Genomic DNA, 27,285 nt, shown 5'->3' with positions numbered 1-27,285 from the left:
GAATATATACATGCATAACTCAGAGATGCTTTGGACAAAATGTGTCTTGTAATTTGTTGTTTTTGATGGAACTCTCTGGATGGTCAGGTAAATAATATTTAAATGAGTCCCTGAATAAGGGAGCAAACTCCCTGTGTGTTTGATGCCGGGACCCAGACCAAATCCCTGCTACGAAACCCAGCCAGGATAATGCCCGCCCAGGTAAGTTTCTGGACTCCGCCCTGAGCCTCCTGGAAAGGAGTAGCTAGCAGGAACAATGAGACAAGGACAAGGGTGAAAGGACTAAAAAAAACAAGGTAACTAAGATTTTTATTAAGGAACACAACGAGGTCAGGATGCAACAAGTAACAGTTTAAAGTACAACCTTATTTAAACTCTATTAATACCTACACTTATGTTTGACACTGTATCCATTTAGAGTCTTGCTCCTTAATTCTTGAAATTGATTTTATTATTCCGCAAGGCAAAAGCTTTGGTTACTGGAGCAAGGGAGGAAGGATAGAGGGATTTAGGAATGAGGGTTGTTGGGAGTTTAGAAATCCCGGCTGTCTCCTTCCAAAGCCGGAGTGGGGGTGCTAAAACCCACCTCCGTGCGGGGTCGGGTTGTTAGCCCGACCCAAGGGGTTGGTACCCAAGGGCCAGTCGGGACTGTCCCTTTATTTTGTGGGGGTCCCCGGTACCCTCTAGTGGGCCCAACTAAGTGAACCTGGGAGGCGTACACTCTTCCTCAGGTCACTGGGGTAGGATTGACAGCTAAGGGAGGCAGGGAGGCAATACCTTGTCCTGCAGTTTATTTGAAGGAGGTAAGTAAGGATAAAGGGAGAAAGGGTAGAAGGTAAAGGGTTAGTTAAAACTTAAGAGCAACACATTATAATAACTTACACTTACTATGAACATCAATTATTAATTAAACGTGCCGAAGTTTGGCTATTATGGTGAACCCTGCCTGGGATGTCCAGGCCCGACCTAAGGGGGGACAGGCCCCCGGGCACTTCCACCCCCTCGTCAGAGGGAGGAACAATGGGGAAGCAACCCCCCGTTCCCTCGTAGAGGGTCCCAATTACCCAGGTGGGAGTGAATGTAAAATAGGTATATAGCTATATTAAGGTAATTTTTACATGTCCAGTCTGGTTAGGTAAGGTCCAGTCCAGTAAGAGTCCAGTCCGGTAGTGGTGAAGTGTTGACAAGATGGCGGGCGGCAAGAACGAAGGTGCCGCTGTGATGGCAGGCTCTGGGTTTCAACAGGTGAGCACGCAGTACCTCACCCTAGTGGTGAGGCCAGGTCGCCGCTCGCCTGATTCACCTCAGAGCTGCCTGTTGTGTAGATGGCTGGCGCCGGGATCAAAGGTGCCGCTGTGATGGCAGGCCCTGGGCTTCAGCAGGTGAGCACGCAGTACCTCACCCTAGTGGTGAGGCCAGGTCGCCGCCCACCCGATCCACCTCAGGGCTGCTTGTTGCTCCTTGAGGCTAGAGAGCGGTGAGGCGTGATGGCGCGAAGACGCCGCTTCAAGCCGCAAGGCGTCTCAGGGCCCTGTTAGCGATGGCTGAGGTGGCTAGGTGTAATTAGCCAGGCAGTGATCTCGCTCTGTTCAGCACCGCTCAAGGGCGAGTGCTGAGGTGATTTCAGCTCTATGCCCCTTAGGGCTGGCCTAAGGTTTCGGCGGACACTGCTCAGAAGCAGCCAGCGCCTCCCTATGCAGGGTAACAGAAGCAAGTCTGTGTCCCCCAGGGCCGCAGAATGCCCGAAGGTACCTGCTTATATAGATCAAACTCATACATGGTTCATAAGCAAATTTCCATATGAAGGTTCTAAACACATGCTTTCAAACCAGTCCTCCGGGCCAGGGAAACTTCCAGAAGCTGTTCACCTGCTCCCAATGAGGAGCCTGGATTTCAAATCCATGATTCTGAGGTGTTTGTGAGTTCAGGTTACCGGGGAAACCAACTGACACAGACTGACCGTTACAGGGGGCTGCTAAATGGCAGCCTATGTATCCTTAGAGTCTACCTGCCCCTGCAATGATATTAAACAGGCCAAAGGCTTGTTTCCCCTGGCCCACGGGGATGATAATGCCTGAGGGAGGAAAAATCCCTGACAGTTTTCAGTGGTATAATCTGCTGCATCTGTAAATCCTATTTTTGTTCATGCTTCATTTTTGTACAGATTGAATCTCTCTCGTCTAGTACCATTGGGATCTGACCAGTGCCAAACGAGAGAAGTTGCTGGACCACAGAAGGTCAATATTGTCTAGCATATTACCAACATTTCCACTGCTTACTGGGCTCTTAGAAGGCATTTAGGGGTAAATTATAGCCAAATAACAGCATGGAACACAGAGAGCCAGGACTGCTGGCTGTAAACAAATTATATGGGACTATGGGAAACTTGGTCACGCCCATGATAAGTGGTTGTTTGGCTAACTCAAATCATGCCGGATTACAGATGTTGTCAGATGAGAGGTTCCAGATTAGAGAGGTTCAGCCTGTAACTGAAGTTATAAGTATTGTCTACATATTTGTGTTCCAAAATATTTGTCTCTGTGAAGATCTCAACAGGAGGTTTGGCTACCCAATTGTGAGAGTATGGCTTCTGAGGGATAGTAGTACGTAGTTGACAAAAGTTATGGGGGCCAATCCACATGTGAAGAGCTTTACTGTCTATGTTCAGTGAGTAGGCAATGGCTGGTAACCCCAAATGGGACAGGGACAGGTGATTTCACTCATGTGATAATCCCCATCTTGGAGTATCCTTTTACACAAAGAGACCAGTGGAATTCCTTCCACAGGCAAAAGATTAAAGAGGGCTCTGGGGTTCTTCCATCTTTTGTCTTCAGCCTTCCTTAGAAATTTCCTGGCACACCCTAAGACAGACAGAGAACTTTACTGGAGACCTGTGTCAAAACAGGACTTTTCCTGACTTTCACCTGATATAAAGGCAGCTGTTTATGGTAAGAACCCACAAGTAACTATATTTTTAAGGGAACAAAATTATCTATGCATTTTCTCTTTAGTTTAATCTGGTAACTCACTTTGATCAGCTTCTTTCTATTTATAACCACTTAAATCCTACTGTCTTGCTTAATAAAAATTCTTTTGTCTATAATCAACCCCAGTGTATCATAGAATCATAGAATCATTGAATCCTAGTGACCTCAGCAGGTCATTGAGTCCAGCACCCTACCTAAAGCAGGATCAGCCCTTACTAAATCATCCCAGCCAAGACTTTTTCAAACCAACACTTAAAAATTTTGCAAGATGGAGATTCTACTACCTATCTAGGTAATACATTCCAGTGCTTCACCAATCTCCTGGTGAAATAGTTTTTCCTAATATCCAGCCTCCCCCTCTGTAACTTGAGACCATTGCTCCTTGTTCTGCCATCTGTCACTAATGAGAACAGCCTCTCTCTGTCCTCTTTAGAGCCCCACTTCAGGAAGTTGAAGGCTGCTATCAAGTTGCCCCTCACTCTTCTCTTCTGCAAACTGAATAAGCTCAGACCCCTCAGCCTCTCCTCATAGGTCGTGTGCTCCACGCCCCTCACCACAATCATTTTCATTGTTCTCCGCTGGATCCTCTCCAACAGATTCACATTCTTTCTATACTTGGGGGCCCAGAACTGGACACAGTACTCCAGATGAGGCCTCACCAGTGCTGAACAGAGGGGAATAATAACTTCTCTAGAACTGCTGGAACTTCTCCTTCTAATGCACCCCAACATGCTGTTAGCCTTTTCGCCTAAAAGGGCACACTGTTGATTGTATCCAGCCTCTCATCCACTGTAATCTCCAGGTCCTTTTCTGCTGCACTGCTACTTAGCCAGTCAGTTGCCAGCCTATAATAATGCTTGGGATTCTTCCATCCCAAATGCGGGACTCTGCACTTGTCTTTGTTGAACCTCATCAGATTACTTTCGCCAAATTCTCCAATTTACGTCGGTCACTCTGGACCCTATCCCTACTCTTCAATGTAGCTAACTGTCCTCCTAGCTTGGTGTCAGCTGCAGGTTTGCTGAGGGTGCAATCCATCCCCTCATCCAGGTCATTAATAAAGATGTTAAACAATACCGGCCCTAGAACTGATCCTGGGGGCACTCCACTTGAAACCAACTGCCAACCAGACATTGAGCCATTGACCACTACGCACTGGGCCTGACCATCTAGCCAGCTTTCTATCCACTTTACAGCTCCTTTATCCAACCCATACTTCCTTAACTTATGGGCAAGAATATTGTGGAAGACTGTCAAAAGCTTTGCTAAAGTCAAGGTATATCACATCCATTGACACATTAATACTACTGTGCTTATCTCCCTTTCATAGATAAAGGGGGCTTTAGCTAATGAGTCCTCCCCGTGCAAATCATTTGCACAGAGAGAGACAGATTTATTTGGGGTTTGATCTCCTCTGGGGGTTGCTTTCCTGGGTGCCGTGCCCTAGAACTGCACCTGCCTACAGCTGTAGTTGAACAGTGTCTGCATTGCTCTGCTAGGGGGCAGTAACCCCAACTCTGTGCCTAGGCTGGGTCAGATTAGAGAATCTAGCCCAGCAGGACGGGGTGGTGGGGAAGCCCCAGAGAGCTGGAAGGTTGGTGCCAGTGGCCTAACCAGGGAACATCCCAAGGGGTTTTCTGTGACTGCATCCCATCACAAATACTGCTTCACTCCAAGAGGGGATAAGTAGTGCTTCCTCCATGCGCAGGGGAGGGCAACAGACTTGCTGGGGCTCTGGACAAGGGGGATGGGCAGCTCTGTTCTCCTGGAAGGGGCAGGGCTGGGTGCAGCCATCCCCCACTACTTCCTGGAGAGCAACATGCCATGGATCACCCTCACCTGCCTGCCCTCAGAACTGCCAGGAGTGCACCGTGAAGCATTCTGAAGGTGATTTATAGGGCTTGGGGCTCCAGCTGCTCTTGGAGTAGTGCTGTGGGCTGGGAGCCCCAAGCCCTTTTTAGTTGGTGAGCTCCAGGGCAATGCCCCCTTTACCATCTCCACTATCAATGGGTCTGTCCATGCCCCTCACTCACTGTAGACCCCTCAATTGTCAGTCATACTGTGAGCTGCAATACAAATTTTCCCATTCACTCCAACTGCAATTATTGACTGGAAATTGTTTAGCAAAGGGGTAATTGGGAAAATGTGTGTGCACCAATCATGGACATTACAGCCTAGCTGAACATTTCAAGAGACTCTGCTAGGTTTGTAAAAATTATTTAAATGGTGATTTGTTGAGTATGGATGGGATCCAGGAAAAATACTTAGGCACTTCGACACCACAACTAGGGGGAGTGGAATAAGTCTCAGTTTTATCTCCCTGCAACCGTAAAAGATTTTCACTTGTTATGAAAGCAGAGATTGTCATTTGACCACATGACTCCAAGATCTGACATGTTATTGAACACCAAATATTGTGCAACTCACAGTACTAATTGTGAGTTAGTAACACGGAAGATGGGAAATGAGTTCTTACATTGAATCCCTTCAGGTTATAGCTGAGATTAAAAGTGGGTTGTGGGCACAGGTGAGAGCAATGTGCATCTTCCTGCATTAAGAGTTGATTTTTAGTTCATGGTATGATCACACAGCTGCTTTATCTCATCACTCTAAGAATGATTTATTCATTGCAATATCATTCAGTGTGCACCCAAGAGAATCACAGAATTCATAATGAAGTTCTTTTATTCCTAGATAGGCAGCCTAAGCTGTCATCTTTGCTTCACAAAAAAAGCAGACTAGTTGCTCTTGTGTGACAGTTTGCAAATACGAAGCAAACAAAAAGGCATCATGCTTATTACAGCCAGCAGCCATTACTAGCGTTTTATATTGCTGATAGGAGGTGTCTTTTGAAAGAGACCACAAATATCTGCTCTGCAAAGACCATAAGGGTTAGTTTTAGTGTAATGCAAAACCATCCCATTTTAGGGATTGCAAGAAGGGTAACCAGCTAAAATAAAGGGATCAGCATTTGTAGGGTAGCAGAAATTAAAAATGGAGTGTAAATTAGGAGTTGGAGGCATTATGTTTCCAGATCCAAATATGCCAATCATGTCTTTAAATAACCTTTGAGGCTCACTTTTTCAAAAAGAATTAGTGATTGTGAATGTCTCACTTCTTAGGAGCCCAACTTGAGGTCGCCTGTCAGGGCCTGTTTTCAGAGGGAAAGTTCACTGCTTTTACTGGAAATAAGACCTTGTTCAGGTACATCATTTTGAATGCCCCAAAACTGAGGAACCCAAAATATTTAGTCACTGTTGCAAATCTTGCCCATTAGTATTCATTGTATGAGAACAGCAGCAGCAGGAACAAGGAAACAAATACTAACAAAAATTATATTCTTGGGTTCACTCCTTTAACACCAGCTGCCACTGATTATCCTTCACACAGAAATGATACTGCTAGATCTCCCTGGGATGAATCAAGAATACTTCAGGCAATTGGGGAAGACATTTAAACAAATGGAAGTTCAGGTGACCAGTGGGATTCTACTTGTGCCTAGAGAAGAAGAGGGTAGGCAAGACAAGATCATGATGATCAACAGAAGGCTCAGGCAGTGGTGTTGTAAGGAAGACATTGGCATTGGCATGGGCCAATGCTCCACTCCATTCCAAAGTCAAAGAGATATATTTTCATGTTAATTTTATATAGTTCAGATTTGCACAATATCACAAAAGGGTTAATGATGAGGGGTTCATTTAAATCATTACTGTAGTTTTCACTTCCCATTTGAAAATGATTGATCTTTATTTTGCATGTGTGCACACATGTTGTACTCCTTGGAGATCTTTTTGTACTAGAAGTGTCAACAATCCAATCATTTTCAACTTTATTAAATGACAAATTGGAGACATTTACTATAATGTCATTCATCTACTGGTTAATTCTCCTGTTCTGAATTTCTTATGAGTATCATGGAACAGCCAGTCACCTTGGGGCAAGATCAAGCTGTTGTAATAGTAATAATAATAACGAAGATGCTATAAATTTTCAATGTGCCTTGAATAGTGATCGCCTCTGCTTTTTGAAACTTAATCTTTTCTAATATATTACTGAAAATGTATAGAAAGTGTGAGCAACAATTAGTTAGCATTTCTTTTAACTTTATTTCTCTGTTTATTTGCAGTTCTTGCATATACACACTACAGCTTTGCAGATCAAACATCATGGTGCTCTTATGCAACTTGAAGACCTCATTGTCAAAGGTGCAACTCCCTTTGACTTCATTAGGAGTTGGGAGTGCTCAGGTCCCAATTCAGCAAAGTACTTAGGTCTGTACTTATCTTTAAGCTCTAATAAGCTGGCAAAATAAGCATTACATTATAAAAACACCTGGATTCCCATTGACAGTGAGAGTGTTAGAAAATGATTTCAGACACTTATTTAATACACCATTTTCACACTGTTTAGATAGTGGCCTTTTAGGTGAAATCAAGCAACAGTCCCATGTTCATTCAAAGCCATATGCACACCTATATGAGATTCCCTCACTTTGTTTAAGGTTCACTAAAAACAGTGAATCCGCTCGGAGCAGAGTCAGAATGGGGCAAGCCACTTTGAACTTCCACACTGGTAGGAGACCCATCGGTAGTTCTGTACTGCCCCAGAAATGAATTTCAATAGTCAGGAAAGAGCAAGGCCAGCTCCACCAGAAGTTGTGTTACTGGGTATTCCTCCTAAGTCATGTCTGGTGCTAGGGCACTGACAGAATCTTGATGATTTTTCAGAGCTCTCCTGCATAGGAGTGGCTGGCCAATTACAAAAGCAGTTTGTCGTCTCTTGATGTTCACACCTCCACATTAGCTGCTGGTAATGGGTCACATCCTCCATGACTGAGTTGACTTGGTTTCTCCTGTCTTGATGTTCACACCTTCACATTAGCTGCTGATAATGGGCCACATCCTCTGTGACTGAGTTGACTTTGTCAACTCTGACCATCCTCTTGACTGGGACTCCCTCCTTCTCATGGGCCTATAAATTTGGACCGTCCTCTGGAACCCCCACTCATGCATCTGATGAAGCAGGTCTTTGCCCAGGAAAGCTTATGCTCCAAAATATCTGTTAGTCTATAAAGTGCCACGGGACTTCTGGTTGTTCTGGGACCTAGTAAACAGTGATCCATGACAGAAAAGCAACACCACAACGGGCACTGATGCTGCAGTCTTGGCAAGGAAATGAAACACGGAAAACGCATTTAAAAAAATCTGCTTTCTGTGTTCTGGCATTGTCCTGCCAGTTCAGGGCTCAGGCACATTGTGGAGTTTGTTGATGTGATGATTGTGTCTCTGCCTGTTCTGTACCTGTTATTTGGTTAAATAAAGACTACAGGTTCTAGAGTGAAGAATCCAGCACTTTGAATTTGGAGACATGAGGGGTTTGTGAGTAAATTGCTCTCACGATTTTTCGCTAATGCAAAAGTGTAATTCTTGGACAATGTTGTGCTATTATTTTGTGTCTTGCACCTAGATATTCACATTGTTTGTCAGCAGAAGTGTACTTGCGGCTTCTTTTTTTCTAGAAAACAAGGTCTAGATTGGAATTGAACTTCTGAAAAAAAAACAGAACTTGGCCCAATGTGTCTGGACCAATTATAATTTTTAGGACAGAGATTGTCACTATAGTTCTATTTGTACATCGTACTGCAGGGGAGACTTAATAAGGGCTTTTGAGCATTACTGAATGTAAATAATGAATGTGATAATGAGCATCATTCCGATAGTATCCACTACCTATAAACTATAAATGCCTGACCATGCAAAGGGTCGAGCATTTCCTGTTGCTTCTACTCAGCCCCTCTGACAGAGGTTCTCAGTACTGTGCAGGTCTGGATGATGGATCCAAAAGCTCATTTTAACAGCCTTATCTATACATTGATTTCATGCCTGGTAAAACCAGGTGTGAATCTACAGTGCCTCCACCAGCCTCACACTAAGTAGACTTTGCTCCCATGCTACAAGTTCTGCAGTGCCCTGTGATCTTGACCCTTTTCAGACTGCCACAGGTCAAAGTATGGAACTTTTTGTGCAGTTACTGTGTGTCAGGGTAGAATGCTGTAGACCGAGGTCAGCAACCTTTCTGAGGTGGAGGGCTGAAATTTGACCTTTTGACCTCTATGTACACCCAAATGTTGGTGATAGAAACTTTTTAAAGTTGCTAATAGTCCCACTTACAACAGCTTCATTACTAAATAAATAAAGATGCAGAGGTTTACCACTTAGGTGGTGGTTGCTAACATTAACTGGTCTTTTGTTAATCCACCGGTGGTGTGGCCTCGAGCACGTTCCTGGGTGCATAGGAGTGGATGGGTGGGGCTGAGCTCCCACCTCTCATGCTGATGAAAATTGACTCACGTGCCACCCTTGGTTTCTGATCTCAGCTGTAGACTTTCATGCTGACTTGCCCACACTAAATCACTGCAGAGACATGCATCTAGTATTGGTTTTGTTCTGGTTCTATGAAGCTGTTTAACTGCTCAACCTTCCTTCTGTGTTAGTGAGCTTGAACTTCACCTGCATAAGATGCTTACTCCATGTTCCTTGTTCTTTTTCTTTAATTATTACAGCAGTTCAGCTTTGTTTCCCTTCCCACGGATGTTCTGGAAATAGAAGTTAAGGACAAGTTTGCAAAGAGTCGGCCAATCATTAAACGCTTCTTGGGAAAACTTTCCATGCCAGTGCAACGCCTGCTGGAGAGACACGCAATAGGGTAAATTTGTATTCTGGGTGACTGTATTACTTTAGGATCACACTGCCACTGTTAAAAGGGGAGAAAAGTCTGTGAATGAAACAGAATGATATAATCAAACAATCTAGCTAAAATAAAATTACTAACTTGACAGGAATTTGTCTGATTTATGATGTTGGTTTAAGTTAGAATTTACCTCCTTGTTGTAAATGAAAGACCCTCCAGGAAAAGACCTTGTTGAATGCAACATTTTTTTTTCCTGGTGAGTCCAAACCGTTACTTTATTTTGTCTCTGCAAATAGCTCCTTGAAGCAAACAAACTCAATGAAAGATATGTACAGAGATAACAAATACATAATCCCTGTGTTTACATAAATATTAGGATAATCTCATTTATTCAAGTTATAAATGTATGTAAAACTACCTTGGGTGTATATGTAGCACCAGTAGAAATTAAAATGTGCTTCTCCAGAAGGCATTATTTAACATTAATATTAATATTTAAAACTCTCCATGCTCAGTGGTTTACGAAAATTGGCTAAACCTCAGTTTGGGGAAATGGAGAGAGAATCTTTTTTCTAGTTTCACTCTTTTCTGAGGGGAAGAAGAGAAGTTGCCAAATTTTTGGATAAAGTGTGACTTCAGGGGAGACTTGAAGAAGGAAAGAGTGCAGGCATCATGAATACCCAGGGATGTGCTCTGTGTATATCGGTTGCGTGGAAACAGGAGTTGGGAGGAAGGTGTGAAGGGGTAGTTAGTTGAGTGACTAGAAAAGCAAGGAAGAGAGCAGAAAAAACCAAGAACGGAGAAGCAGGTAATGGGGAGTTGGGCTGCATGGGTCATTGAAAGCAAAGCGAAGTATCCTGATTATGACACAGAAGGAAAGGGGAAGGCAATGCAGGGACCTGAAGAGAGGTTAAACCTGGTCAGATCATCGGGCAGGGAAGACTTGCCACCACATATATCTCAGTGACACTGAGTTGTCTTTCCACAATAGCTGGAGACACCGGCCTCCTTTCACAGCTATTCTTCCCTCACATGCTGAGAGATGCCTACACACCTAGTTGGAATAATACAGTGTGAATCACCTTTGCAAATGTCAGGTGTCTGTGAAAGATGCAGCAGCCTTCTCAGTTTGCCATAAATACTGAATGAGTTTGCTCTTGCTAACAGTACTTGGTTTCTTACAGGGACAGGGTTGTCAGCTACACTCTGGGACGTAGGCTTCCAACAGATCATGTCAGTGGCCAGCTGCAGTTTCGGTTTGAGATAACTTCTTCTATCCATCCAGGTATTAGCTTCTTTGGTAATTCCTTATTTATAGAGAGTTGGGTTTTTGGTTTACATTCTTTTCATCTACTAAGGCTTGAGTTCTTTTAGGGCAGGGTTATGAGCAAAGAATAGTACATGAACCACTCCCACCACAAGAGACACAATCTCTCCCCTACTTTCCATTTACTCTTATAGAGTGTGAATTCATTTACTAGTAGTCTATAGGATTAAAAGACAGCCCCCTCCCCTAGGATTATTCGGGAGAGGATGGGGTCTTAGAGTTAAGCTTCTGCACACTCCACATCACCTTCTCCAGGGAAGGGAGTAGTTCTGCTTCTTCCTATTCACCCAGATCCAAGGTGTGCTTAGCCAACATAGAAATCTCAGTAGGGGCAGGCTCTTGATCATACTTACCCCATTGCATAAGGTGCATATTCCATGTCAAAATCTTGCCCATTTAAAAGAATTTATGCACAGCCACTCTACAAAAATCTTTTTTTTAATTTTCGTCACAGAGCATTCCACATTGCTCACAACTGAGAATCCATTATGTCAATATTAGATAACAATGGCCATACTGGGTCAGACCAAAGGTCCATCTAGCCCAGTATCCTGTCTTCTGACGGAGACCGATGCCAGATGCCCCAGAGAGAGTGAACAGAACAGGTAATCACCAAAGTGATCCCTCTCCTGTCATCCATTTCCAGCCTCTGACAAACAGAGGCCAGGGGCATCATTCCTACCCATCCTGGTAAATAGCCTTTGATGGACCTAACCTCTGTGAATTTGTGTAGGTCTTTTCTGAACCTCATTAAAGTCTGGGTATTCGCAACATCTTCTGGCAAGTAATTCCACAGGTTGACTGTGTGCTACATGAAGAAACAGCCCTGTTTTTGTTTTAAACTTGAAACAGGCTTCACCTCCTTTGTCCAGCACCCTCAGGACCTGACTGCCAGATGAAGGGAGGTCCTTTGCTCCAGCCACCCAGCCTGTTTCCTGCTCTTCTTCCCTGCTCCACCATACCTCCAGCCCTGGGGCCCCCTCACCTCCTGCCCAGACCTGCTGGGCCAAATCTGACCTGTCCACCTCAAGCTGTCAGCTGTGGAGGCTGATTCCAGCCCCAGCCAGACTGTTGGACGTGGCCCTGACCCTGGCCATGACTCTGGCCCCGACCACGTGGGTGCCAGCTCTACCCCAACTGCATGCCCCAGAGCCACAAGTGCAACCCTGGCCTTGGACCCACAGAGGCCAGCTCCAGCCCTGGCCAGGGTGCTGGAAACTGCCTCAGCCCTGCAAGTGCCAGCTCCGTCTGTTGATCTGCCGGCATGGCCCTGGCCCTGGCCCTGGAGCTAGCTCTGGTGCAGCCCTGACCCCACGAAGGATGGGGTCCCACCAGCTGTCAGCTTTGACCAGGGATGCAAGCCCTGATGGGCTTCCCTGCCCACAGCGACTGGGCCCCCCCACTAACCTCTCAATTCAGGGTCTCTGGTTCAGTAACATCCATGGGTGCTGGACCACAGATGTTGCCGGATGAGAGAATTCAGGCTTTGGGAGGTTCAACCTATATCTGTTAATTTCATTTAGCCATGCCTAGTTCTTATGTTTTGGGAACAAGTCAGTAACTTTTCCTTATTCACTTTCTCTGCACCTGTCATGAATTTAAAGCATCTATCATTCCCTCCTTATTCTCCTCTTTTCTAAAATGAAAAGTCCCAGTCGTAAATCTCTCTTCATATGGCACCTGTTCCGAGACCCATTCATTTTGTTGCCTTTTCCTGAACCTTTTCCAATACCCTTAGAATAGCATAGAGTTCTTCTAGGGTCACAGTACCAGGGCCATTATGAATATCAGCAAGGGCTCACATTAAGCATTACTTACTTATCCCATCCACTGCAAAAAGTAAGTGTACTATACAGAGTTTCTGACCGTGTCAGACCTAACCAGCGGGCACACCACATGATTATAGATTAGTGGAGGAAAGTGTGTGGCCTGCAGACCTCCTATCTGCCCCTCTCCCCAAGGCGCCTCTCGTGCATTGGGACACAAAAACTCCATGTTTCCTATTCTTCCCCTTCCTTCCCAGCTCTTTCAGAGCACCACAAATGGCGAATTCATGCTGTGTTCTCGAGAGCCTGAATCCTGTGGCCCGCTGAGGTGAAGAAGGGCCACTCATGGAGCCTGTTCATTCATCTCAGCTGCCCATTGCTGTTTTAGCCTGATTCAGTTCTTGTGTTTGCAACCCTTGTCAGTGGGTAGGAAGGGAAAAGGGATTTTTCAGATCATAACAAATTTTAAGAGAGAAATGATGGTACCATCCTTGTAGCAAAATTAATAAATAGCAAACAATAAGAAGGATAAAGGGAATCCCTGGGATAGAAGAAGGAGCTGTTATCAAGGTTTTAGATCTCATTTTTCCATCAGGACTTAACTCAGTACAAGTAACTTGCTTGTGTAATTACCTATGTTTTGTTTCTTTGTTTTTTCTTTTTCTTTCTTTCTTTTTTTTTTTTTGTGCACAGAGGTTCTGTGGGCTGGAGCACTCTAGGAATAAATTGTTAGGAGTAGTGGAGCTGGTTGGAAATTTTCTGATTTTGAAATTTTCCATGAAAACTTTCAGAAACATATGTTTTCCCTTTTGGGCTTGCTCTGGTTGTCGGGAAGTCCTGTGATGGTGGTGCCATCTTGATGCTAGATATCAGCATTAGGATTGAATTGTACTGCCCAGGAAATCTTTAACAGAGCCCCTGTGAAGCTATGTTGCTTACTTTGAAAGTAAATAATCATATTATTAATTGGAAAATTTGATCCACGCTTGTTGTGCTAACCTCTCTCAGTTTTGGGGGCATAAATGGACCAGTGGGGTGGGGCTACAAAGAGTTTGGTTGCAGCTAGGAGCCCCAGGTTTTACGTCAGGTAGGGAACAACCACTGCGGGTGAGATTAATGTCAGAAGATGTCTGTGGGAGGAGTGGGGAGGGGAGAGATTCCTTCCTCCCAGTAGTGCAAGGTGGAATTGCATTGGAGAAGTATCAAGTCTGGGTTGGGGTTGCAGTAATGATATGTGGGAGGCTTGAAGCAAGAGTTGACCCCATTCCATGAGAAAGTGCCCTGGATGAGGATTCTCAGGAAGGAGGAGTCCTGACAAAAGTCGAAGTTTTCAGTGTATATACTACCAGGATTAGGCCGCCAGTTGTTACAAGCATTGTGCAGAGACTTCCTAGTGAAAAATCAACATGTCTCAGTAGAGATTTAGTCCCCTGGATAACACTGTAATGTATTATTTTAATTTTCTTGGGTTTCTATGGATGTCTGTGTTCCGACAACCTCTGCCCCTAATTTAGTGAATGACTCTTGGTACAGGACGAGGTCAATGAGGTAATATATTTTAATGGGTCTACTTCTTATAAAAGAAGTAAGCTTCAAGCTAACTCATAGCTCTTCTTCAAGGCTGTCAAAGGTACTCAGAGCGTCACAGCTAAATAAATGTTGGAACAGATTGTTTAGCATAAGTTGTTAACAAATACTGTAAGAGACCGTTCAAGGTGAAGTGGCCAGTTACACCTTTGAAGTCATGGTATAAAAGGTGGGATAGTGAGTTACAGATAGCTGTAATAAACCATAAATCCAGTCTCTTTGATGAGTCCATGATGTTTAGGATCTGAATTTTTATGAACTTTAGCTCATAATAGAGTTATAAATTTTAGCTCCCAGGCTCATCTTTTGAAGGTGTCATGCAAGTTTCCTTAGGAGGGTGAAGAATGTTAGGTCAGAGGTGAAGTAATTGCTTTGTGAAAAGCGTTCACCAATGGATGAATATGGTGTTTTTATCATTTATCGTTTTCCGATGTGAGCTCATCTGAGTCTGTAGTGATTGTCTGGTTTTACCCACATAGTTGTTTTAGGGGCAGTTAGTGCGTGGGATGAGGTTCACCATCTGGTGTGATAGGTCTGTGTAGGGCCCATTATGTTTGAAGGGTGTGTTTTGTGGGATAGTATTTATCACTGTAGCAGTGGAGTAATTCCTTTTCTTCTTGCACACAGATGATGAAGAGATCTCCATTAGTGCAGACCCTGAGTCAGCTGAACTGCAGGAAAGCCCTGTGAACAGCACCGCAGAGGAAATCCTTGGTGAGCCTCCCTTCACCGGCACAGTGACCTCAGAAAGTACAGCTCCAGAGCAGCTAAATGGATGCAATGTGAAAGGTGTCAGTGTTGATAGCCCTGGGGAAGTCAACCAGAACAGCTTAAATGAAGAGCTAGCAGGAAATAGGGAGGTTGGTGCAGTGCCAGCAAATGCTATTGCGTCCTTGGAATCCATCCCTGGGGAAGTGATGCCTTCCCTGAGTGCTCTGGACCTCTCTGAGCAACTGGCTCTGCTGGCTTGCATGCCCCCTCCTGAGACTGATGTTAGGGAAAATAACAAAGTCAATTCCGTTACTCAGGGACATGACTACATCCTCACCCGTATCGAAGCCCTAGATCTCGATGAGGTGAGTGCAGACATGCAGACTGTCAAGGACCTAGAGAAAACTCTGGATGAGGAAGGGGCTTCAGCCCAGGAGGAGGAAGACAACAAGCTGCAGCTCAGAACAACAGGGAAGAGGAAAAACAGGCCGTGCTCCCTACCTGTGTCTGAACTGGAGACGGTGATCGCCTCAGCTTGCGGTGAGCCAGAGACCCCTCGAACACACTACATTCGGATCCACAATCTGCTTCACAGCCTGCCCTCAGCACAGATGAGTAGCGATGGAGAGGAGGAGCCAGGAGGCGGCGAGAATGATGAAGAGTCGACCCTCAGGGAAGCATCGGAGAAGGATGTGGTTAGTGAGTCTGAGACGCTAGCGGCAGATCCTCCTCCTGAAAGCCAAACTGATGAGCATTTCAGCCGGGGGACTGTGCCCCGCAGCACCTCAATTGAGCACCTCTCAGGCTTAAATGAGCAGCTGTTGGACGGAGAACATCCGATGACTGGAAGCGAGAGTGAATCAAGTTCCAGGCCGTATGGGGAAAATGAATATGATACCTCTTGCTACAGCCCATCCTGCTACAGCACATCCTGTTACAGCACCTCCTGCTATAGTACGTCCTGCTACAGCACCTCCTGCTATAGCCCTTCCTGTTATGACAGTAACAATCGCTTTTCCAGCCATACCCGTTTCTCTTCTGTTGACAGTGCAAAGATTTCTGAGAGCACGGTCTTTTCCTCACAGGATGATGAGGAAGAGGAAAACAGTGCCTTTGAGTCAGTGCCAGATTCAGTGCAAAGCCCTGAACTGGACAGGGAGCAAGTGGATGTCTCCGCCCAGTGGCCAGATGAACTCATGGCTCATGATGGGAATTCACAAAGAGCAACAGAGAACCTAGAGTCCCCAGTAGCAGGTCCGAGCAACAGAAGAGAAGGTTAGATTCTGAGACTGAAAATGCAAAACAACCTTGATTATCTCGATGACAGCAGGGGCATCAGATAATCAAAGTTGGGGATAAAAAAGGATTTCTCAATATTATTACCAAATATATGGGAGATATGACCTTTATTGGGGTTGCGGGGGGTTGGGTAATTGAAGAAGTGCTGAAAAAGACAAATCAGAGAACAGCATTTATGTTGTCAGTTTCTGTTAAATAACATAATATTAAATCAAGAATATCACACATAAGGTCAAATTTAGGATCATGAGTTCTACCTGTCTGTCCCTTGCTCCAAGGGATTTTTCAGTTTTACGTATCTTCTGCACTGCTGTGTGTCTGACAAGGACAAGATCGATGTGAGTTTATGAAGGGGCAGATCCTGAACTGGTGTAAATCAATTGATATACAGCATCTGAGGATCTGGCCCAATAGGTGTGTATACATATATAAACATATGTATTCACAGAGAATATATTTTGGAGAAAACCTCATATTTTCTAGTTTAGGTTGAATTAACTTTCTGTTATAAAACCAATTTCCTAAACTTCTCTTCCTACATTCAGCAAAATCAACCTCAGATTTCACATCTGACAGATCATATTTCTTATGCATAACCCAGTATAACTATCAAATACAGTTCCCACTGCCGCACCTCCCCTACATATATTGTACATAGAGATATATCATTGTCTGTGGTGTCAGAGTTGTTTAGTTCTTTGTTTCCTGAACACTTCAATTCCTTGTTTTCAGTTCCTCCCTAGAATCACTGGGTGTATTCCAGTGAATTTGGTCACTTGTTTTTTCTTCAGCTTGTATACTTCTTTTTTGAGACTGAAAAGATAAATGCTCAGGAGCTTGGATACAACCACAGTGCATGCAGCACAGGTAAAACGAAGGTTTGTAAAGATAGCCCTTGTGTTTCCCAATCTTGTGCTAGAATACTCCTCTGGTCTGAGTTACGTAAGGGATCACTGGCTACAAATATACCTTTCTTCCCCAGCTACATCCCTTACTCCAATAGAAATAAGAAGACATAGGAAGAGTGCCACTAGGCCATCAGAAGATCTCTGTACCCTGGTATGGTCCTGGGTGTGCTAGTTTTGGGCCCCCTTCTTAACATTGATATACTGCAAAACACTTATTTATTTTCTCCTTAGTGAAGGATCTAGTCCAAATAATTAAAATTCCCAGAACTACACAGCAACAGAGATGATGGAAACACTCAGTAAAGTGACCATTCTTCACTGTACATGGGGTTCTTTAAATGTAGGCAGTGTGTGTGTGTGTGTGTGTGTGTGTGTGTGTGTGTGTGTGCATATAGGTGTACCTGTGACTTTTTTGTTTGTTTGGGGGGGTGTACCTACAGAGAAAGAGAACAGAGATTGTACCCTAATAAAAATGGACTCAGTAGTGCTCCAGTAGTAAGTAGTAAGTTTCAGATTCTTAGAGATGTCCCTGCAATATATTTAAAGGGCACTGTAGGATGTTCACCATGCCTTTACTTTGGCTGTGTCTACACTACAACAATAACTTCAAAGTTGGGCATCTACACACACCCTACTTTGAAGTTAAACTTCAAAGTAGGGCTCTGCTCCATTCCCAGGAATGGAGTAGGGACTTTTGAAGCTGGGCTTCAAAAGTTAACTTCAAAGTAAGGGAAAATGTGTGTAGACTCTCTGCTGGCTACTTTGAAGTAGCACCTACTTCGAAGTTAACTTCAAAGTTAGCTCCTAATGTAGATGCTCCCTTTAACTGGTAGAGAGAGAATACAAGAGAAGGACAGCATGGCAGATTAGGTCACCATATTCTTCTAATATTGGGTGAGTTTTTTTAGTAGTTCATCACATCATTTCATTTATTTGGTGGTTATTAAAAGTACAACAGGTATAGTTGCCTCCATCTGGCTCCAGGTGATTGACACCCCATACTTCAGCTGGCTTGACGTAAATAATTGCATGTTACCGGGGAGTCATTTATGGTGAGGTAAGTGTAGACATACAGATGATAATTGTAGTAACAGGAAAATGTAAAAAATCATCACGTGGTTGCAGCACTACATTGTAATTTAAAATAATTCTACTTTGTATTCAAAGAGGGGACACATGTAACTGTGATTTGTGTTTGTACAGTTATTTGTGGCTTTAATTAACATATTTCAGAGGGCTGTGATATCAGAGCACCCAGGTGTGTGCATAACTTTACTTATATGTTGTCCAGGTAATATTTCTCATTACTGAATGATGCAAATTTGTTTTGGTTTTGGTTTGCTTTTTTTGGTTTTGTTTTTAAGAAGTTCACATATAATATTCCCATTTGCCTTTCCATGTAATATTTTTATTTTACGTATTCACTATGGCAGCGTCTACATGAGCAAGTTCTTTTGAAATAATAAGAAGGGGCTCTACACTCAAAAAGCATGCTTTCAAAATTCATTTTGAAATTAGATAGAAAGAATGCAGTACTCCTATCGAAAGTGCTCTTCCACTCCCATTTCAGGAAGAGCTCCTTCTTTCGAAAGCTTCTTTGGAAAGAAAATGTGTGTAGATGCTCCATGGGCCCTTTTTTTTTCAAAAGAGCAGTCCTAATAGCCTTGTATTTTGATCCCTGTCCTGTTCTTTCAAAAGAGTGGGGGCAGTGCAGATGCTCTCTTTCGAAAGAGCAGATTGATCTTTTGATCTGCTTTTTTGTGTGTGAACGCACTCTTTCGAAAGAAGTTCTTTTGGAAGAGATCTTCTGGAAGGACTTCTTTCAAAAGATCATTGTAGTGCAGACTTATCCTATCAGAGGGGGAAAATATTTTAGAATTTTTTAATGTACACTTTGATGGCAAGATATAGCTCATTTTTAGAGTAATAAGATTTTGTAACTAAACCAGTCAACATATACTGAAATGAGCTTATATGTGTAGTGCTATCTTTTTTTTTTCACTTTTTAAATACATAATTGCCGCAAATATCCTCTGAATTCTAGAACCCATGAAATACAATAGTATGGGATCCAAGTGCTCACACTCAGTTCTAAAATGAGGAATAATGTGGCCTCCCTGCAATAAGGTTTTATTCATGGAGGGTTTCTAGTGACATCAAAATGCTGAGTAATTTATTGACATCACTAGGACGGAAATATGTAGAGTTTTCATTTGGATGTAAATGTATAGATACATATTTAACACAATAGTGTGTTCAAAATAATCTTTCTCTTACCTATCTTCAGTGTCTCTTGGCCTCTTCTTCTTTCTCTGTGTTTCAGGTCTCCCCTCTCTTTTATCTCTGGTTCCTTCTTTCTTGTTTCGTCTTATCTTTTTCTCTCCTTACCCACCTTTCTCTTTTGTTTTTGGTCCTTCTCTCAATCTCCCGTTCTTCCACTCAAACTTAACAGTTTGAATTTTGAACTGTTTACATCCTAGTTTCCATGACTTTAAAAGTGCGGCAGATACATGCCTTCCACAAAATCCTGACGCACCACTTCACTTACTCTCTTGTGGACATGCTTGAAAGAAGACTTTTGTACTAGCAAAGAAAGAGCTCTCTGAAATTAGATGGAGTGAATCCAAGGTTGGAGTTGGGATTTTATATGATCTTGCCAAGCTCCTGCAGAAAGCCCCAAAACCTTGTGCTTGGTACTATTTATGAGGTACTCTTCAGACCTCAGTCCTGATTCTCCTCACTTACATTGGTGTAAATCTCCAGAGTGAGTAAGTCCAGAATCTAGCCTATCATTTCTTATTGTGTGCTCAAGCCCAAGATTTGATCCTTGTCTGCATAATTTTAATAATTCTTTGCAAAGTAAATTATTATCCAAACAAGCCCTGGATATATGAATATGCCATAGCAGCTAATACACCAGGCTGCTGCCTGCACTGTTGCTTTGTTTTGTTTTTTTAATGGGGTTTTTGTCTGTTTTTTTGTTTTCGTTCTTTTAGTTTCTTGTTTTACAGTAGTGAATTTTAAACCACATTTTGCCAAAAACAGTGAATGAATATGAATATCTTGAATATCTTGTCCATAGGTGATTGTCCTTTACTCCATAATTCTCAGCCAGTCAGCCAGCTTCCTTCCCTGAGGCCTGACCACCATCAGTATCCAACTATTGATGAGCCTCTTCCGCCAAGTAAGCTCTAGTTTTGTAAGTGTATTTTTTTTTCACCCTTTCCGGTTAACGTAAACAGCGTACAGGTCAGTATGTCTTTAAATCCCCTCTGTACCCACCCTGTTCTAAACCCCCTGAATGTGCCCTTTTGTTTTCCCTATTTGGTCCTTACTTTTAGGTGTCACCATGTTATCCTGGGCAAGACACAGAACTGCTCTGTGCCTCGGTTTCCCCATCTGTACAATGGGGATAATAACATTTCAGTATCTCAGAGAAAAGTTGTGAGGCAGGAAAAGTGTTCTGTATTCATCCAGGGAAAGGCTCTGTTTACTGTAATGACAGTAAAGTTTGTCCACAAGCCTAATCATTTCATCCTTCTACCGTGACACTATGGATATGTCTACACGGAGTCTCAGAGCCTGACCCAACTGCAGTGTGCTTGCGGAGGTCATACTGTGGGTCTAAAAGTAACAATGTAAAAATCTGTGTTCAGACTGTAGCCCTGCAAGCATGAGTCAACTAACCTGGGCTCAGAATCTCCCTGCCACGGGTATTTTTTTGCTTTGTGGATGTACCCTGGCTGCATCAGCTTCAAAGACAGCTTGGGATGCTGTCTTTGTCCTCGCAGCCTTGCATGCATTGCCAGAATTATCTTTTGAAAACCAAGACAGGCAGCAATTCTTAATCAGAGTCACAAGAGAAGACAGGAACAAGGTAGCTCCTGTGCTAGTGATGTCAATTGCAGTGCCCCCTGTAATGCTTAATGGGAAAGTCTCTGCTCTGAAGCAAAGTGACTGACTGACTAATGGACCTATAGCTTCCTGCATCAGCATGTTTTGTTCTTCCATACGAGTGCTTTCTGCGCTTTACTGGGCAGGCTTTCATAGCTTATAACTCACCTATTCCTAGAGCAATGCCCAACTTTTTGCACTAGTGTTATGCATCCAGCAGAGCGCACTCTTTGCTCTACAACACACTTGTGCTTTGCCTTTCTTGTTTAGCAGATGATGTAACAAGAAAAAATGTTCAGCCTTTCAAAAACTAACCAGGCTTAAAAACAAAGCTCTCTGTTTCCTTCTCAGCCTGAGCAAAGAACCTAGCCATTTGGCCTAAAATAAAAATAAAGCATTTACCCAGCAGGTTGTTAGTATTCCTTGAGCTGAAAAGTCCATTTGATGCTGGCTTCAGGTATACAGTAGTGGTGAATGATTCAACCTCCTTCAGTCCCTTTGAAGTCTTATTAGGGGCACTGTGTGGCCTGGCAGTGAAAGATGAATTAGGAACAATTACTTCTGTAATCAGTAAATATTTCTCTTTCCCTTAATCTTACCTCACCACTTTGTGAAGGGGAGAAATTTTCAGCAGGACTAACTATTAATAGGACATGGATGGCAGCAGCCAGGCAAGAGATGGCTGCCTGAACCAATGCACTGATCAGAGACATTTAAGTTCAGTCCTATGGCTTCCTTAACACATTCCACCTCTTTTTTTTTTAAACACCAGCCTCAAAAAATAAGTATTTTAAGTAGCCTTCCTAATGAAGACAATTATGATGAGTTTAATCTACACAAACACAGAAATACAATCATCTGATGGTAACATACTATTTATTTAATATTAATGAACCCATTACTTTGGCATCTGTACACAATATCATGCTTATAAATAAATGCTAAGTGTATCATTCCCCACTATATCTCTCTTCAGTGTGTGGTGCCATGTACATTTTTGCTAAAGAAATTGAATTAAATATTTCTTCAGTTGATATCCAGGCAATTACCAATGTAATTTTTAAAGGTCATGGGAAGTACAAAGATTTAAAGGGAATTTTCTTTTTCTGGTGTTGCAATGATATGGCCTTAAGACCCCTACCACTTCCTAATTCCTAAATCACTCTTAAGTGTTAGAGAAAGATGAAAAGAGAGAGACAGAGACATAGGGTGACTACTATCGTTGGGGAAGCTCCAGTCTGGTCAATGGGGCTGCACATGGGAGGCAACTTCCAAGCCAGCCCAAGATATCAGTTTGGGGGGATGGGTAACAGCCCCTCATGCTCATCCCAAAACATACCCCTGGAGAGAAATTACTAGTTTTAAATCAGGTTAAAATGAAGATACACTAGTGTCTGTCCATAGTTATGATTGAAGCTAATTTCCTATCATTATAAGGACAGTATCAACTATTCCTAAACATTCTGTAGCCAGATTCATGGTCATGAAATGTCGCGTGCCAGATATAAGCCTGCGATAGATTATTTTGTGAGGTTTTAGTTAAATCAGTTAAAGGCTTTTGAGAAACAAGTAGGTTCAAAAAGTGAGGTACTTTTCCCCTTTCGGTCATTCTCTCAATGCTTTTTGCTTCATTATAGCCCCAAAACAATTTGTCTTCAAAATGTAGTCTATTCTGTTAGCCCTGATGAGGAATTTTTCTTTTACTTTGTTTATTTTGATTTTTCATGGATGTAGCAGAGTTTTCATGTTGAGTGTGAGATTTCATAGCATGCATTAGTATTTTGTATGCTTTGCACAGTTTGTATGGTGCAATGGCACTGCTAATGGGATGTCCAATGGTTACGTGTTGTTACTGGTGGAAACCCAACTCTACTGAAGCCAAGAAAAGCATTTGGATCCTAATTGTGAGCTGCACCACTAAGAAGGCATGGTAACGAAGAGGACCAAAGTGATTTTGTCACTCTGAGGTTGTGGACCTGAAAGGGGCAGGTGTCACCCATGGTGACTGCTGTAATGCACATATGGACTGCAGTGTATCCATTATCCTCTGACAGCCCAAGTATCCTCTGACAGTATCTTCTGACAGTCCAGGATAACTGGAGTACAGAACACAGTGGCCTCACCATCTCGTGCTCCAGAGCTATCTCCTGTTGTGTCCCTGTTTTGAAGTTTTAAGGGTGCTGGTGTAGGGGCTGTAGTTTCAGCCATATACTGCCCATAGAAGCCCTCTGGTGAGGGGTAATTCCTATATGAAGTGATCTCGGTGGTTTGGGGATCCTTTAGGTCACTGGAGCATCATAAGGAGCTGGAACAGAGCTCAAAATGATGGTCTGTTTCCATCTGTCAGTCCATGTGTTTATGTGTGCTGCCATACGTTCGGCTCACCACAAATTCTGTGTTGTATGCAGTTTGAGTTACTTAATCCCTGGTGTGATGGAAATGCTACACGAGAGGGAAATAAATGCGTACCAGCCAAAAGTGACTTGTGTTGGTATGTTGGCAGGGAATAGTCACAGCAGGAAACACAACTCTCTTGGGCCTGAATGCTCTGACCCAGGGCCAGTAAGAACAACATGCCCAGCAAAAATATTCTCAGGCACATTCCCTGAATTTTCACGGTGTCTCCTTTATCCTGACCTGATGTTTCCACTGTGACCTCAGGCACTGAACACATCCAGCTGCTGCGAGGTTTGACTAGATGCTTTATGCTCGGAGGTGGGGTTGCCATGCCTGTGGCTGCAGACACATTATAACATGCTTTCTGCATCTTGGCATGGTTTAGGTTTGTAGCAGCCGCAGGTTCACTGACAATGGGGATGGGGGCAAGGGAGGTAGCTGCATAGGGGCCCAGCATTTGAAAGGGGCCCGGAGCTCCCAACCACTACTGCAGCAGCAGTAGCAGCAGCAGCAGCTGGGAGCTCTGGGCCTTCCTGAAGCACCACAGACACATTACTCTGCCACTCCATGCATCTTCTGAGGGCTGGGGGGAGGGTCCAGCGCCACACTCTCGATGGTGCTAAGGGCTGAGTACCCTTGTCTGTGACCTTTCACTCAAGGCTCTGCCCCTTCCAGGGCATTAACTTGCTCCCTCAGACCTAACCTCTGAGCCCACAGTGGCTGTCGGTCCCCCCTACTCTGTAGCACCTGTGCTAATGTATTCTGTGCTGAGGTATGAATGTATGTATAATTGGCGTTAGCAAGAGAACTGAGTGTGAACTGCTGTATTTAAGGAGATGTTAACTATTATCTTGGAATTCAGGGTTCCACAATAGGCCTTGACTTACCAAGGTCCTTCAACCTTTTCTACAGACTGGTTTGAATGGAGAACAAATCATTTCCTAGGGTTCACAAGTTATATACTGAGCCATGATTTCATTCAGATTGTCACCTGACTGCACCAGCTTGGAGTATTGGGGGCTGGTTTGCCCAGACCCCCACTCAGGCACTCACATGGATAAAGAAGATATTTTTGAGAAGGCATGTCATTGTCGCTCTGGTCAGCACAGGTTGGTTCCTTAGTAACTGAGCACAATATTGGGGGTGAAGGTAGCTGGTTTCAGAGGGTTGCAGTCCAGATGCAGTGGGAGGAAACACAGCCCTGTGTTTCTCTTGGACGGTATGAAAGAGGGTTAATAAAGAACCCCAGACCCCTGCTGCTCAAATGGCATGCAGAGACATGGGAGAAAAAAAAACTTAGCGTACAAATGCACTCCAAGAGAAGGAATAGCTCTTACTGTGTTGTTATGTCATCAGCTGATGGATATTCGTGTACTGATATTATAGCTAGCATATCAAATTTATTCAACTTCAGTAAAGAAGTATTAAGGCTTTTTATGTACAATTTGATTTACTTGATCACTTCTCAAATTTCCTCTTATCCCTAACCAGTGCTCTTGATGCTTTTAACCACCAGCGTATTTCACATAAACCAACAAGCAGCCATCAGATAGGTAGTAGCTTTTGGTTTCACTCCTGGCCAACTTGGACATTTATTTCAACATGAAGCATGAGGGTGGAAGTCTCAGTGTCTTGTTACCAATTTCCTCTGCTATCCAGTCCTTAATCAGAATGATAAATTTTAAAAATTATGTGTATAGTTCTGAGAATATGTCCAACCAGCCTGTGGCAAGTTTTAGGTATAGGGCTTAAGTTGTTCTCTATTATCCTTTTGAAAGCTTTTTTTAAAAAGCTGCGTTTATTCTGAAATGCAGCAAAAAGTGAACCTAGGACTTGTCGTACCAGGTTAGATGAAGTCTAGCATCCTGGCTACCAGTGTCCAGTTCTTTATGGTTCTCCCATCCACAGTGAATCTAGCTAGTTGTGATGATCTCAGGCAACACATTTAACATCCTCTACCCCTCAGCCCCATCCTTCAGTTCATGTATTTGATTTGTCAGTTTTTATTGTAATTTTTTTGGACCTCTGTGCTATATATTTGGGTCTGGACTGGAAATTATATAGAGCTGAAGAAGTGGGTCTGCCCCACGTAAGCCCATCACCTAATAAATTGTTTTGTTAGTCTTTAAAGTTCTACATGACTGCTGTTTCGTTTTGTCTAGCTAGTTGTGCAACACCGTATGAGAGTTACATGGGAAAAACGTTATGCTCTGAAGCATGTGATTTGATTACTCGCTTCCAGAAACGGAACTATAAAAGGCATTAATGGTTATAGAATTATCCAGCCTTTTTTTTTTTTTTACAGCCAGTGTGTTTAACTCATTATTGATGGTCCATGGCAGTGAATTGCATAGGGTGACTCTAGGCTATGTGTGAAATGATAGCTGTGTATGTGTGTATACTACATATATATATATATATATACAACTGAACTGTGGGGCTTATTGCCGTGAGATGTTGTGATGGCCAAAAAGTATAAGTGGATTAAAAAAAGAACTGGATGGAGGATAATCCGTCTAGCAAAGATGATGAGGGACGTGAACCCATGCGTGACGACCCTAAACTTCTGAGAATCAGAAGTTGAAAGTGGAAGACAGGGTGGACCACAATGTTCTGTACACTCCCCTGTAATTGTGGAATGGACCACTGTTGGAGACAGGATACGGGGCAATATGCCAGCTCTTATGTTTGAGTGTATATATCTAGACATGTGTCTCATGAACATCTTAGCTTTCTGACATTTCTCAAAACTGACAGATCCTTTTTTTTTTTAAAAAAAAAAAATACTAGACTGGGAAGCTCGGATAGACAGCCATGGAAGGGTGTTTTATGTGGATCATGTGAATCGAACCACAACATGGCAACGTCCCACAGCAGCAGCCACTCCAGATGGAATACGCAGATCTGGTTCAATCCAACAAATGGAACAGCTCAATCGGCGGTGAGTAGTAATTCTGGACTGAAATTCCAAAACAACAGCACCATGAAAATGTTCTAGTTATGAGAAATGATACTTGCATTATTCCAAACCAGTATCTGAAATGTTTTCTGACATGACTAAAACTTTCAACATGAGATATATGTGAAAGTACAATTTTAGATGCTAATTATCAGGTCAGAACCTACTGTTAATGGACAATAACCAGTGTCCTTTTTGTAAAAAAAGAGGAGCCAGTACTCAGATGGCTCCCCCCGCCCCCCAGCCAATCTTGTGGCTGGGGCTTGAAGGTGCCAGAACTCAGTACAGTCATGTCCAGAACAAGAAGAGCATTGACAATAACCATCTGGCTTTAGCAGAGGTGACATTTTTAGCACTGGCAATTTGGGAGTCCAAAATAGATTGAAACAGTTTTCAGTGCTACTTTCAGGCTGGCCTTACAATTACAAAACACATACATTTTAATTAGTATTCTTTAATGTAGTGGCCTAAGTCTATATGGCACTTTACAGCAGGAAGTGGTATTTAAAAATAGGAAAGTGCCTGGCCAAACAAATTACAATCAAGATACACAAAATGAACACAGTATGTTGCGCAAACAGTGATAAGAGCTCAGTCCTCATCGTCAAAGGAAACTGCCACAAGGTCATCAAAAGACAAGCCTGGGAGCTTCAATACATAACTCTGGTGAACAATAAAAACCTATAGATTTGACAGGGGCACTATTTTATGACCCATTACAACAACTTGTAAGACACCTTGCTATCTATTTTGTTCTATA

At 43.2% G+C, this 27,285-nt stretch overlaps 1 protein-coding gene across 2 annotated transcripts in view; it reads left to right on the top strand.

Moving 5' to 3' along the window:
* The window catches only part of HECW1 (HECT, C2 and WW domain containing E3 ubiquitin protein ligase 1), a 343,912-nt gene that overhangs the window by 220,743 nt on the left and 95,884 nt on the right, over positions 1-27,285 (top strand). The window contains exons 7-11 of one of the 2 annotated variants that reach the window (XM_074988069.1): positions 9,550-9,692; positions 10,862-10,962; positions 14,985-16,343; positions 20,358-20,459; positions 26,357-26,507. In XM_074988069.1, the coding sequence (XP_074844170.1) occupies positions 9,550-9,692; positions 10,862-10,962; positions 14,985-16,343; positions 20,358-20,459; positions 26,357-26,507 (1,856 nt within the window). The remainder of the gene's footprint in view (positions 1-9,549; positions 9,693-10,861; positions 10,963-14,984; positions 16,344-20,357; positions 20,460-26,356; positions 26,508-27,285) is intronic. The other variant, XM_074988070.1, reaches the window with a different exon arrangement.

Source organism: Carettochelys insculpta, chromosome 2 (assembly GCF_033958435.1).
Source record: "Carettochelys insculpta isolate YL-2023 chromosome 2, ASM3395843v1, whole genome shotgun sequence".
In the NCBI taxonomy this organism is placed as follows: Eukaryota; Metazoa; Chordata; order Testudines; family Carettochelyidae; genus Carettochelys; species Carettochelys insculpta.
The sequence above is the reverse complement of the archived record's forward strand: the minus strand, read 5'-3'. Positions and strand labels throughout refer to the sequence as shown.